Here is a 15,409-nt window from a genome sequence, read left to right on the forward strand (position 1 = left end):
TTACAAATGCACTCTTGCAGGAAATCACCTAGGAAGTTAAGTAACTGAGACAAAGTAGTGTGATGGAAAGTGTAAGAACAGAAATTGATAAAATGTATACCAGTGCTTTCATTATATTCCAACAGTTTTTTCCCCTTTTTAATTCATGTGAATGCATATTTTAAGATATAGCTGCATCGTTTCTTTCTATACTAATTGCTTGTGGTTTGGGCTAAGAAATAGCAACTGTCCAGATGTTCTTTGATTCAGCTACAATACCTGGCTTCGTTTGTTGGGTGATATTCAGTGTTTTGCAGATAGATCTCAAAAGCACCTTTCTGAAGGAGGAAAATGTTTCCTCCAACAGAGGAAGCTCATCTGAACCCAACCCAATGATATAAAGTAATTTCAACAAGTTGTATATGCTTTAAGAGAATATACACACCATATTAAACTGTATTTTGAGGCTCTAGACATGAAACACTTCAGGTGACTGGTAAATGAATAGATTTATCTGAAAAAGATTTGCCAAGAACTTTTCAGTATTTTCTCTTCAAAAGTGTTCTTAAAAGAAAAACTCTTAATATCTAGCTAGCATATTAGATGCATTGTGCATCTAGATGCATTGTGCCCATGTATTCTTTTTGTTTTAATGTTTTCTTGGTATAATTTCCTAGCTTGGTTATTCAGGTGAAAAAAGAAGTCTTTGATCAAATAACTTTGTTTTTGTAAAGATCTGGCAACATTTCTTGCAGGTACCTTTTGATTTATAATCCTACAGAACAAGAACGCTCATCAGTGGTTTCAGTCTACGTGAATACACCTCGAGTTAAAGTATTGTCTCCTTCTGGAAGACCAGTTGTGGTCCAGCTTACCGCAGTATGGGATGGAGCTGCTAAAATAACATATGATGCATACCAGGCAAGCTATTTGTAATACCTCTATGAACTTGTATTGAACAAGCATGGGAATATTTTGTATGTGGGAAGCAGTAGTACAAATGACAAACAAAAAAGGAATTCAGTCATCTACAACTGTTGCTAGATAATGTATTTGGGAATTTTTTAAAACCATACAAGTAATAATTTTAACTTTGGGATTTGATTATTGTCTCCCCCTTTATAAATAGTAATGAGATGCCTATGCATTTGAGACTTGGAAGGTGCATAAAATTACTACATCATGTGTGTTTACTTGGAAGTAAGCTCACTTTAATTTCTTGGAGGTTGCTCCTAAGAAATTTTTGGGTATAGGATTGTAGTCCTACTAAAGCTTTCTTTTAATCCAGGTTATAGTTCCAAAGTGACAAAAAAATATCAATTTTTCATTTCAAATATTTAGTTTAATTATGTTTTTCCTGATGGTGAGAAGTCAGAGCAGAATGTGTAAGTTTGAAGTTAACAATTCTCTGAACATAAAATAAGTTATTTTGTTTGTCACTCTGGAAAAGGAGAATCCAGGTTACGTTTCCTTTCAAATTCTCTTGGCTCTCCAATTTCATAAAATTCTGTGGAATTTCCATCAACATTTTTTCCCTGTTATAATCCTTATGCTTTTTGTTAGAGTTTCCTAAAAATGAAAAATGAAAACATTTCCCCCCCCCCTGCAACTTCTGAAGTACAAGAAACCTACTGAGGGGATGCAGCTGTAGTGTTTAAGCATGCAGAAAATAACTGTTCTTGATTTCCCTTTCTGTCTCTTGCTTGAAATATAAGTAAGCGTCTTTACTTGTGTGAAACCGCTTTAAGGAAAAGCATTGCAATTCTTCATATAGTCAAGTAAGAGTACATGCAGTGATTAAAACAAGGATAGTTTGTTGCTCCAAAATATTTTTTTGTTGATTCATTGCTCCTCAAGTTTCTCAAACGTAGAAGAATTTGATTGCATCATTACCTTTGAATTTCTTAGAATAGAAGAAAATGAGGATAAATTGATGTAGTGGAATCTTTGACTGAACACAGTTTATTTGAAAGGCAGCTATTGTAGCTAATATTGTGTCCTAGGTTCTGCTTTATTGTAGGGAAAGCATGGATTTAATAAACTGAAAAGAATCCTGCTAAATGAGATCTAGCTCTCTTGAGTACCATTATTTTCACATGTCTGTTCATAACAAGGATGTTGGCTTTGATTAGAAAATAGTTCCTAGCACTGTTGTGAGTTTAGGATCTTGGTATAAGTCATCCTTTGGGGACCAAATAATTTTGTTTACACTTGGATGTCTGCTCTTGATATTGGAAAAAATAACCTTTCTTTGCCTTCACTTAACAGATTTCTTTCTTGGTTCGTATACCACCCTTGGGTTTTGGAGTTTACCAGCTGCTGGAGGGTCTGAGTTCTGAAGCTGCATTGGCAGACTATAATCTCTATCATAACGACAAAGCTAAGCTAGTCAAGCCCTATAGAGTTTTCAACGTTAAAGAGATACAGAATGCTCTGGATGAGATCATGCTAGAGAACTCTTACATGAAAGTCTGGTTCTCTGGGAATTCTGGGCTTCTTGAGGTATGTATATTTAACTATTTGAAAATATTTTGAGATTGAAATAATGTGGAATAACAGTATTATTATTATTATTATTATTATTATTATTATTATTATTATTCCTTTAGAAAGTAAATACAAAAGAAAATAATAAAAATCACCGTGTCAAGATGGAATTTGTTTGGTATGGGACTACAAGTAACAGAGATAAGAGTGGGGCTTATCTCTTCTTACCAGATGGAGACGCCAAGGTAATAATAGGCTTGTGTTTGGACTATATTGAGGAAAGCAGGGAAGAGTGTATATACTGGCTTTGATCCAGAGGTACCATTTTGCTAGTGGAAAACTTCCCCCACTTTTGAAATAGATGTTGTGACCTCCCAGAAAAGCACTGGATTGAGAAAAGCGAGTCATGACGGACTGGGAAGAAAGGAGGATGAATCTCTTGAGAGTCAGTGCTCATTTAGCTATCCATTAGTGGTAAACTGGGATCTGATCAAGAACATTTTTATCACTTGTCGTGTTATATAGGTATCACTAAAAATATATATATGGACTTAATCCAGATATGCTCTTATTGGAAGAAACAGAGGCAGGGTGATTTTTGCTGGTTACTCCCTCCTGCTGCAGCCCCTTTGTGTTTCTTGAAAACAATACCCTTAAGGATTGGGAGAACTAGGTTGTAAGAGATGAAGTGAGGAAATCAGGGTGAATTGTCTTGTACTCCACAGCTTCTTCCATCAATGGAAGGAAGCTTTCCATTTGTGGAAGGGCAACTGCACAGCCAACCTAAAATATTGAAGTAGATAGTGAAATGGGCCTTCATTTTTAACTGAAGATAAACTGCAGATACAAAACATTTTGGAAACGGGGATCTACAGCAGCATTGAGGAGCATCCAACCCACAGACCTAATTAGGTCTGGGAGGGGTCGCTGCTTGACTCATGAAGAAGAAGAAGAAGAAGAGGAGTTTGGATTTGATATCCCGCTTTATCACTACCCTAAGGAGTCTCAAAGCGGCTAACATTCTCCTTTCCCTTCCTCCCCCACAACAAACACTCTGTGAGGTGAGTGGGGCTGAGAGACTTCAGAGAAGTGTGACTGGCCCAAGGTCACCTAGCAGCTGCATGTGGAGGAGCGGAGACGCGAACCCGGTTCCCCAGATTAGGAGTCTACCGCTCTTAACCACTACGCCACACTGGCTCTCATTACCCCCTCCCCCAAACCACAACCACCTGTCCCAGGCCTCCATCAGAAGAGGGGCAGGTGGAGATGTGGCAGCCAGTGAATGATCAGGACCTTTGAAATGTGCTCCTGGTTGTGCATTTATAAGGGGAGGGGGCTTGCTGTCGCTGCCAATGACTGAGAAGGCCATCTCCCGGTTTTCTTGGGATTTCCAAAAATAAATATTCCAGTTTTATGAAAAGCTGTGCCAGAAAGAGGGAAACTATTTAATTAGCGATCAGATGTCGTTGAATAACAATTGTCCTTTGTTCATATAGCTCTTGGTTGAAGCTTGAGGGATCTTTTACAAGATAAATGTGGCCCAAAATCCATCTCTCTCATACAAAGTACGATTTTAACTTGGAGCTCTTTCAAGGCATTCCACGGATGTGGTGAAAGAGGATGTGTGAGGGACATGCTTCTTCCTACTTTTTGGAGCTCCTCTGAAGGGTCGCAACAACAGTGCCCCCCCCCTTAAGCAAGACAATGAAATGTGAAGATTCAAAGTACTAACATAATTTTGCTTTTGTCTTTTTGCAGCCCTATGTTTTCTCTGATCCACCTATCATACGAGTGACACATGGGAGGATCTTTTCTGAAGTTACTACTTTTTTCCATCATTTGACACACACAATACGACTTTACAAAGTTCATGGTAATGTATTGTTAGCATAATCTAGCTGTGCAATTATGTTCCAGTTCTTTTAGGGTTTAATATTGTCTTGTTTCGGTGCATGTGAATACAGTTGACTTTCCTACAGTTTGCCATTTTAGAAACTTGTTAACTGCAGTGAGAGTTGTTCAGAAATGAACTCTTTGATCTGCTACATTTATTCAGCCTACTTTAGATTAATGTAATCCATTGTTTGTGGTGGTGCCTTTGAAAAGTGTTTGGGAACGTCAACCGGTTTCAACTAACAGCCTTATATATCTATATATCTATAGATATAGACAACAGCCTCTGCCAGGGACCCTCACTCAAGTAAAAGCCATGGGGGGGGGGGGGGTTCAGCATAAAAAAATTGCTGAAAAAGTCGGCATATACTTGAGTATATACGGTAAACATTATACAACCTTTAAAATATCCAATGGCTTCCCTTCTTCTCCTTCCATAGTTCATATTACAAATCATACTTTCCTGCATATTTTACTATAACAATTCAAATCAATTTTCCACTTTTACATCAATCAAATATTGTTTACTCTTTTGAATTTATCTTAATGCTGCCAGTGTTTTCAGCTGTGTACAATTATTCTCCATATATTCAATAAATATTTTCCATTCTTCTTTAAATATACGTTCTTCTTGCTCTCTTATTCTGTGGGTTAAACCTGCAAGTTTTTCTTCATATTCTAACATCTAAAGTTGCCAGTGCTCTTTACAAGGGACCTTTGCTCAATTTCCATTTGGGGGCTAACATGTTGCATACATAAACAAAACTTTTCTGGCACCTGGGAATTTCTGTCTGGGTTATTCCCAACAAAAGGGCTCTGGTTTTTTGGTGGAAGGTAGATCTAAACACCCCCCCCCCCAAACTCATCATAAATAATTTCCCAACTCATTCTTTAATTCACACTACTTTTGAAAATCAAAGGAGAGCAACAAAGGTGGAATCAGTTGAATTAATAAATATATCATGTGCAAAAGATGGCGTTTTCTGACATCTTTCCTTTGGTTGCAGTCCTCTTCTAAAGCAGGATATGCAGCTCTAGAGATTTAACCAATAGAAGCATCTATGAAACCCCTCTTTATGAGGCTCCTATTGAGCTGGAAATATATGTTGCACTTGACTGGTTCCTTACTGCTTAGGATCATGGGTTTGACTAGTATTTGGAAGTTACTGAATCTCATTTTATATTTAGGGCTTGAAGGTCAGTCCCTTGAGGTATCCAACATTGTGGACATTAGAGGAGAATACAATCGTGAGATTGCAATGCGGATTTCATCTGACATAGAAAGCCATAACAAATTTTACACTGACCTCAATGGATACCAGGTAAACGCCATGTGTTAATTTAAACACAGGGATTATGTTCTATGTTTTAGATTAGCCTTTTTGTTAACATTTACTCCCATCTTTTATTGGAGTGGTGTTTTTTAAAAAAATTAGTAACAATTAAAAAAAAAATTCTATAAACTGGATGAAAATCTTAAAATATTTATGTTATCTTCCCATCCTCCTCATCCCCTATTTTTTAAAAATTCCACTCAATTTTCATTAATGAAGAAATGCCACCTTTTATCTCCCACTAATGATACCATGTCTGTCCCCATGTTTTGTCTCTCTCACTTACCTGGATTCCCAAGTCAGGACAGCAGAGAGGTGCTTCCATTCCCTTTAAAAGGGAGTTGTCAACTAGCATAACCTGAGGTTGGTGCAATCAGTATGTTTGCTGATGAACCCACAGCCGTGGTGGAATGCAGCAGACCTCACTCAGGCAAGCTCCCTGTATTTTTAGCAACATGTATGCAAGCTCTTGCACATGGTAAATTAGAAGATTAGCAGGCACACAGAAAAGCAAGGGAATCTCAGAAATGATGAAGAGAAATAAAAACCCAGTTGTTAACCACCTTCTCTTATACCAGTTCACCCTTTCACTGAGATTATAATCTGTGACTTTCCTCTGGGAGCTGCCACAGATTTAGCTGTGTTGCATACAGATGTTTGTTTGTTAAAATATTAGTTAGAAAGATAACTTGTTTATAGGCTGTCATCAATAACTTGGTTGTAGGGAAAGAAACAGAAATTGGGCAAGCCTGAAAGTATAGTACAGTCATTTTTGGCTCCAAACCAAACCGGCTCCAAATTCCAAACCGGAAGTGAGTGTTCCGGTTTTCAAACGTTCTTTCGGAAGCCGAATATCCAATGGGGCTTCCACAGCTTCCAGTTGGCTGCAGGATGCTCCTGCAGCCAATCATAAGCCACGTATTGGAAGTCAAATATTTCGGAAGTCGAACAGACTTCTGGAACAGATTCTATTCAGCTTCCAAGGTACGACTGTATTCAATTACCATTTAGCAAAAGGTTTTTTTCTATTTGTCTTATGTAAATTATCAATGAAATTTACTGAAGTCACATTTGTTAATTTAGATTCAGCCTAGACAGACAATGAGCAAATTGCCTCTTCAAGCAAATATTTATCCAATGGCAACAATGGCTTATGTCCAGGATAGCAAGATACGCTTGTCTCTTCTTTCTGCTCAGTCTCTTGGCGTTGCAAGTTTAAAAAGTGGTAAGTAACACTAGAAGGTTTTAAAGACTGACTATGCTGGAAAGTAAACCATGTTGTGGTCATAACATAGCTCAAAGGCCCTGCAGGTTCCATGGAATTTTCCAAGGCTAATCAAGGCTCTATGAATAGTTGATAAGATATGTAGGTGCTTGCTAAAACATTGGAGGAAAAAGTAATATAAGTAGAGCAATGTTTATGAATATTTTGGACAAAAGATCTTGGATTAGGAGAGCTTTAAGACTCCCAATTTTGTATACCTGTTAATATTTCTAGCCTTTATGTATATGTAGAATAATGGGTAGTCTGTCTTTTCGTAGCAGTATGATTTTTAGTTACTTTAACAGAGTGCTGAGTGATGGATCCAAAATAAGACGAATGTTTGTTTTTAGGCCAATTAGAGGTCATCATGGATCGCCGACTTATGCAGGACGACAATCGAGGTTTAGGACAAGGTGTACAAGATAACAAAATCACAGCTAATCTATTTCGAATTCTGTTGGAGAAAAGAAATGGAGTAGATATGGTAGGAGAAGTGTTAAAAATAACTTGATTTCAGTTTCTTAAACATTAGCTTCCAAATATATGTACATGTATATGTATCATAAGAACATTTTACCAAGGGATTCTCCATATCTCTAATTAGTACATTAATCTTCCAAATATGGATTCACTTATGTTACTGAACCTGACCAGGGTGTGTCATAAAGTTTTTCTGTTCTTCCCTGTTTTAGGGAGTTCATATGAAAGAATATGTTGCTATAATGTCACTCACTAAGTCCAAATAAATTCTGGTGGAAGGGGGTTGGGCGAAAGGTGATTCTTCCATCTGTAGAACTGTAGACATCAGGCATCACTGTAAGACTCCTGTGGTTTGCAGGGGAGCACATGGGGCCTTCTACATGCAGAAGGAGGGAATAGGGATAGGGAAAGAAACAGTGATTGTGGTGGAGGCTCATTGTTGGGAGTGGGATAGCAGTGATAATAGTTGAATATTTGGTCCTTCACACTTTGCGTCATTTGACTTTATCTATAGAGTAAAGTCATACAGATGCACAACTTAGCAAATTTTCACAGGGGTGCATAAAGAACATCCTGAGTGTACAAGCCAAGCTGCTTTAAATTAAAAGTATTTATTTATCACAGTCTTAAGTGGTACAGATTTGACAAAGATAAACACCATTCCAGTCTATGGTGTAGTCACAGATCATTATACTGTGACCCCAGGGAAGTCTTGTTGTAGCAGTTAAATTTAAAATCTTTATTAACGCTGCCTGAAAAGCCATAAATGGTGCTGCTAATGTTGGATATAGGCAGAGTATAACAGGTTACCTAGTTAAATGAGACACACAGAGAAACAGCCCAGTAAACCAAGAAAAGGCTACCTCTGTTTCCTTCAGGATTAAAAGAACACACTGTTCAGTCATTGGTCAGGAACCAGCATGACAGATGGATGCAAAAGACCCCCACAGAGAGTATGAATGATGAAGAACCAGTTCCTTTGGGATATGCATATAGACGACCCCCAATAGATCAGCTAGGCACTTCCAAATGCTGCACAATCACTTCTGTATGAGAGAAAGAGAAACTACACAATTCACACACTATGCCATAGGTTAAAGTATGTGCCCTAACAGTGCTGTGGCTTCTTTTGACCGCTAGAGTGTATGCCTGTTTATGGTAATTTTTTTTTGGGGGGGGGGGCACTGTTGACTTTAAAACACTGTTGGCTACCTATGTCCCAAATGCCATTTAGTTTTATTCATGGGTTCATTTATCAGCTTTAATGGATGCATGTATATATGTTCAATGTACCACAACTGAAAATAGCTTACTACTATCTTCTTTTTTTAATAGAAAGAAGAAAAATCGACAGTCAGCTTTCCTTCTCTCCTTAGTCATATAACATCATCTTTCATAAATCATCCTTTGATTCCAATGATTACCTATGCAGACATCGGCATCCCATCGCTGTTGAATACCTTTTCTCCATTAATGTCATCCATGCCCTGTGATATGAATATAGTTAACTTAAGAACCATACAATCAAAGGTAAGCTTGAAATAAGTTTGAAATAGTTATTTCAGTATACTCAAAACTATTGCTTTCTAGAAAGCCCCTTTACAAGACTTCTGAAATGGGTCTCTGAAGAAATTAGTACAGTCTTAGCATCTTTTACTCCTAAACACTATAAAATGTGCCTGGCATTATTGACACTGTTAATGATACTCTCTGGTGTCAAAGAGCAGTGCAGAAGTAACTTTGAGAAGTGAGCAAGGGCTTGAGTCTGATTACTAGGATGATTTATTTGAGATGCACAATTCCTTACCTACTTTTGCTTTGCAACCTAGCTTGTGACATGTACTTCCATGAATGTAGATTTACAGATGCAGTCACTTCTTTTCTACACCACAAACAGAATTAATTTCTATGGGCAATAACTCTGTGTATGCTACGTATGGGCTTTCGTTATGTGAGCCTACTGAAGTAGAGAGTGATAAATGTCTGCTTCCTTTTAGACCACAAACCATCATTTTTGTACAAGGAACAATAAACTTGAAGATTTCTCTGCCTAATGATGCATATTATTGGAATGATAAACGTCAACGTATTTAAGACAATGTGAAATTACGAAATGTTGCAATCTTTCATTAGTAGCATTAAAATACTCAGATTTAAACTAGACAGAGAATAAGATGAATTTTGGTAATCAAGAAGAACCAAAAGACTTTTCCAGATAACATTTGCCTCTGTTCTCTCTCTCTCGGCAGTAGCATCTTTCCTCCCCCCCTGCAAAAATAGGGAAGGTGTGATGAAGCCTTGTCATAAAATAGCCATGCTCCTGTTCACAGCGTTAAATAAATAAAGGGAGAAGTGTTCTTACACACGGGGTGGATAGTGGGCAGCCTTTAGAAAAACAAATATTTTAAAGCAAAAGCCTAACAAAAGAGCAGACAATATTGCTTAATGGGCAACAGGTAGGCATGCTGAAATTCGCTGCCGTATTTGTTTTGATATCATTAAAGGGATAGATGATACGCCAGAAATGTACTTCAGTGCAGGGCACAACATACTATTGCCATAAGATATGATGGTGGCCACTAGTTTTAATTGGCTTTAATTAGACAGCTTCATGTAGGCTACTAGTCATGGATGGCTCTTTGTGTAAATTTCTCTAATGGTGTTTTCCATATCGTTTAGTAGCTGACAGCATGGGTTTTGAGAGTTCTGCTTCAAAAAAATGTACATATTTTGCACACCTATCATGTATTCCCATCTTCTGCCTTTTAGAAGAGCTATTGTATGTGCCTGCTAACATTGTAGGCTCCTGAATCCTTTTAAAAGAAAGCTTAGACACTTACTTTTTGTACAATCGTATGCACTGTTTTAGTTATGTGGGAGGTTATTTTGCCTGAATTTCTGGCTTAGTTTTTAGTGCCACTGCCAAGTGAATCTAATGGTATATAAAGTAACAGGTGCTTTGTTCATCTTACTGAGCTGTTTATTAGCCCATAACCTGCTTCAGATAACATCTGTATTCCTGCACACATGCATTTTGGGATATAACTGCTATGTATGCCAAAATCTTCTAAGTTTTAGTATAGTAATTAAAATTATGTATGTGACTGAACCTGTTAAGGCCATATAACTGAGGTCTAAAATCATAGCAATAATCAGTGAAGTTAGGCAATGTTGGGCGCCAGAGTAACTTGTCAATTTCCTAGCAGTTTCAGTCACGATTCAAAAGTTTGTGCCTCTGCCCAGACTCTACAGTTCTTTTCTCCTCTCCTCACCCCCTTTGCCCACAATTTCTCGTTTTGTTTTGCAGGCAGATTCTGGGCCATCTGAGGAAGCAGCCCTGATCGTTCACAGGAAGGGATTTGATTGTAGGTTCACAAGCACAGACCTGGGCCTCCTCTGCTCTACAACTCAGGGAAAGGTATTCTACAATATTTTAGATGTATTCATACGGTTGTAGAGAAACAAGATGGCAGAGATTGAGTCAGCTGCTTTTGATAATGGCTTAGAATCATAGAATCATAGAGTTGGAAGAGACCACAAGGGCCATTGAGTCCAACCCCCTGCCAAGCAGGAAACACCATCAGAGCACTCCTGACATATGGTTGTCAAGCCTCTGCTTAAAGACCTCCAAAGAAGGAGACTCCACCACACTCCTTGGCAGCAAATTCCACTGTCGAACAGCTCTTACTGTCAGGAAGTTCTTCCTAATGTTTAGGTGGAATCTTCTTTCTTGTAGTTTGGAACCATTGCTCCGTGTCCGCTTCTCTGGAGCAGCAGAAAACAACTTTTCTCCCTCCACTATGTGACATCCTTTTATATATTTGAACATGGCTATCATATCACCCCTTAACCTCCTCTTCTCCAGGCTAAACATGCCCAGCTCCCTTAGCCGTTCCTCATAAGGCATCGTTTCCAGGCCTTTGACCATTTTGGTTGCCCTCCTCTTGACACGTTCCAGTTTGTCAGTGTCCTTCTTGAACTGTGGTGTCCAGAACTGCACACAGTACTCCAGGTGAGGTCTGACTAGAGCAGAATACAGTGGACCTGCTTGGCTTGGACCTGCTCAATTGGATTTTCTACCTTCTTTCCTTGGAGTAGCAGGCTCTTATAGTATACCACAAATCAGTCCTGAAAGTCTCTTCAATTTAAGAGACGTCTCCCATGTTGCCTGACAAGGGACTGCTGCTTGAGAAACACAAGCCTGCAGTTCACTTAAGTGAGCAGAATTGTAGTGCCCTGCTCACCTCTGCATAGTTCCATGCTTATTTCAGATATCATGGTATATCGTGATGTTTTGCTGGTGATATATCACGGTTTTGAAAGCCAGATATTGCCCAGCCCTCACACACATTGTGATTTGTGATATATTGCCAGGTTATAAATATTATGAAACGGTTTTGACGATGTGAACTTCAAGCCGGTTTTGGACGATATATCCATATTTCGCCCAGCCCTAGTTAGAATCTACTTACGAGGAACTCAGTTGGAAAATCATTAAAGAGTGAAGTTAAAATTCATGTCCAATTCTGTGTTACAAATAATGATCTTTTTTTTACTTCTCCAGCTAAAGGTGCACAGACTCTTTAACAAGTTCCATGTGGGAAGTCTTATACCTACATCCTTATCTTTGATGCATTCACCTCCAGATGCCAGAAACATTAGTGAAATCAGTATGAGTCCTATGGAGATAAACACATACAGAATTCAGCTGAGATGAAACTTGACCTTTAGAACTCAAATGCTAAAGAAGAATCTGCAACTTTTCTCAAACATTGGTGTGCAATAAGAAGCACATTTCTATTCCAGCTTCTTGGATACTGTGACAGTACATTCACTCTAGAATTTATTTGATCTCCAGCACAGTAAAAAGCCATGATGCAAGCAAGCAACTTTACCATTAACAAAATGCCAACATCAGTATAAGAAGTGGAAGAAAAACAAAGGATATTTTCATCGACATAGTGAATCTCAGGTTAAATGTTAGTTTATGGCTTCTAAGTTTATGATTTTTGTGTTTGAAAGGTTGGGACTGTTGATTTTTAAATGGTTTTCTGATCTGTAATTGGGTCTTAAATAATTACATATTGTTGAAATCCCAGATAGTACAGTCTGGAATTAAAACCCTGAATATGCTCTGGCAAAGCTATTGTCCAAATACTTGTAAAGACTTCTATAAGCGACAGTTACAATTTTGTTCCACATGGAGTCTGCATTTATCCCACTCTAGCCGTAGAGTGAAATCCAAGAGCCTTTGAGAAGTGTGGAAAATTATAATCACTTGTCCTACCATCTTGAAGTGGCAGAAGTTAAAATTCTGGAATTTTAGATTCATCTTTCTTGGAAATGTCAAACAAACTTCTGTTTCATTACTTGACACATTGGGATATGTGCAATTACTCCATTATGAAGAGTAAAGAAAGTTAAGTCTATAATTTCATGAATACAAGATTTTTTTACAGAACATTTGGATACTAATGCTCTCTGAAAGCCTTTTTCTATTTCAATATTTCAATATCAAAATAAATGTGCCTTATTTTTTGATACATCTTGTTACTCTTTTGGTGTCCATGTAGTGTTTTTTGGGGGGAAGGGGGGAAGGACATTAAAACACATATTTTTTATTTGACAGTGGTGGTTACATTCCGTTCTCCTGCACCAAATTTGTACTGGTGGTGGTGGTCTGAATGCTCTAATTGAATGTAGAAAATGATGTAATGATTTAAAACAATGGAAGAATAAATACTACTGTAAAATTCATCTATCAGTTAAACTGCAACATACACATAAATTTAAAGGTGTGCAAAAGCTGCCTTGCCATGTATATTGTAGCAAACAGTGCATTGAGAATCATGTGCCTATATTTTTAAAATGTCACTGTACAAACTTAAATGTCCATGCTTATTTTGCTAATGTTTGTTACAGATTTCTGAAGATGCTATTCCTCAGTATTTCTGCCTCCAGTATTTTACACTGAGTTCTTGAAGCCATGGGGATTTAGAAGTTCCACTTCCCTAAATAAAGTTACTGTTTACTATTAGCAACCAGTAAAGGCTGCAATCCTATAAACACCTAGGGGCATGTTCCATTGAACCCAATGGGACTTGCTCCTGTGTAGACATATGTAGGAATGCACTGTAAATTGCAATTCTGTATGATTCCAGTTCCTTTAACCTTCACCTTTTTTAAAGTTTTGCTGATACATAATTTCCTCTGAAACTAATATTTTAATGGGGGAATGGCTTTTATAGTCTCACATTTTTGTACTGTAGTAATCTGATCTATGCCATGTTGATATCCAGGCACATTTCCCATCTTAATGACATTAAATTCTTTTATAATTTTCATGTTTTGAAGGCATTCTTCAGAGGACACTATATAGATTCCCTAGTTTCATTTTTTGTATTCACACAATTTCATGTGAACTGTTGGGAAAAAATAGTACAGTGGAAGAGTATTAAGAAGCTATAAATGAATTATTTTATGCAATAAACATAAAAAATGAATACTTTTTCTTTAGATGAAATCCTTAAATGCCAGCAGAACATTCCTGTAACTACTACTTCAGTTTTATGATGTCCATAAGTGGGAAATATTTACTGGAAGCCTCTGATTGTTCTTAAGGGAGTAAAAATTATTCAAAAGGTTAAAATTCAGAAAAATAAAAAGATGCAATGAATTGTAGTCTGTTTACTTGTAAAACACGCTTCCAAATAATGTTTCATGTGACTAAACCTACAGCCCAATCTTACAACATGTTCCCTCAGAAATCCTATTGCGTAAGTCTACATTAAAATGCATGTCTACTTGGAAGTTGCGTTAAATGGGACTTACTTCCTTGTAAGTGTGTTCAGGATTGCAGCCTAAACTACTTAGTTAGCAAGCATAGGATTGCAGCCTATTTTTTTAGTGTGGTGTAGTGGTTAAGAGCGGTAGTCTCGTAATCTGGGGAACCAGGTTCGCGTCTCCGCTCCTCCACATGCAGCTGCTGGGTGACCTTGGGCCAGTCACACTTCTCTGAAGTCTCTCAGCCCCACTAACCTCACAGAGTGTTTGTTGTGGGGGAGGAAGGGAAAGGAGAATGTTAGCTGCTTTGAAACTCCTGAAGGGGAGTGAAAGGCAGGATATCAAATCCAAACTCTTCTTCTTCTTCTTCTACTCATTTATTTTTCATCGGCTGTACAATCATGCCTGAATGTTCCTTAACCAGCAGACGTTTGTATTAAGTCAAAATAATTCTTGTCTGAAAGCTAATGCCTTCTGAGGCAATGGCAGTTAATTCAATACAAAATATAAAGTTGTCAAAATTGCAGTCCAGTTCATACTAATCTAAGGAAAGATAAAAAAAATCAGGATTTACTGTTTTTATTCCTTGCATTTCCTGTGAACATTTTCCAAACTTGTACACATTTTTAATGTCAGTTTTGATGCCCATATATGTTAAGAGCAATTTATCATACATTCAATTTTTAAAAAAATCAGTGCATTTAAAGCAATCATGTAAAGCTGAATCTAAATTTCTTGTTGCAGGAGTTCCACCATGCTAAGGATTTTTAACATTCCTTTACATTGTGTCTAATTTTTTTTCATACTGTCCCTTGAAGCCAGCTGATTTAATTGGAAGGTTTTCATATATATATATTTCCCTAGGAAGATTTTATATCTTTGGGGGCGGGGTGTGTGATGCAAGATTGCTAATAAAAAAAAATGTGATAACTTTTTTGTCGAGCTGCTTTGATCACTATTTTAGAGATAAAATGTTCAGCTCTGGCTTTCTCTGTTGCAGTAAAAAAAGGTAAAGGGACCCCTGACCATTAGGTCCAGTCATAACCGACTCTGGGGTTGCGGCGCTTATCTCGCTTTACTGGCCGAGGGAGCCGGCGTACAGTTTCTGGGTCATGTGGCCAGCATGACTAAGCTGCTTCTGGCGAACCAGAGCAGCACACGGAAACGCCGTTTACCTTCCCACCGGAGC

General features: G+C 37.8%; 1 protein-coding gene across 1 annotated transcript in view; it reads left to right on the top strand.

The window, feature by feature from the left end:
- Positions 1-14,113, top strand: part of MAN2A1 (mannosidase alpha class 2A member 1) — a 56,297-nt gene extending 42,184 nt beyond the window's left edge. Inside the window, exons 13-22 of the mRNA XM_082191413.1 lie at positions 735-900; positions 2,248-2,481; positions 2,589-2,711; positions 4,225-4,339; positions 5,548-5,681; positions 6,777-6,918; positions 7,308-7,441; positions 8,773-8,967; positions 10,745-10,855; positions 12,002-14,113. Of these exons, the coding sequence (XP_082047539.1) occupies positions 735-900; positions 2,248-2,481; positions 2,589-2,711; positions 4,225-4,339; positions 5,548-5,681; positions 6,777-6,918; positions 7,308-7,441; positions 8,773-8,967; positions 10,745-10,855; positions 12,002-12,154 (1,507 nt within the window). The 3' untranslated portion in view covers positions 12,155-14,113. The remainder of the gene's footprint in view (positions 1-734; positions 901-2,247; positions 2,482-2,588; positions 2,712-4,224; positions 4,340-5,547; positions 5,682-6,776; positions 6,919-7,307; positions 7,442-8,772; positions 8,968-10,744; positions 10,856-12,001) is intronic.
- The last annotated feature ends 1,296 nt before the right edge of the window (positions 14,114-15,409 follow it).

The sequence above is a fragment of the Podarcis vaucheri genome, assembly GCF_965113315.1.
Source record: "Podarcis vaucheri genome assembly, chromosome: 11".
In the NCBI taxonomy this organism is placed as follows: domain Eukaryota; kingdom Metazoa; phylum Chordata; class Lepidosauria; order Squamata; family Lacertidae; genus Podarcis; species Podarcis vaucheri.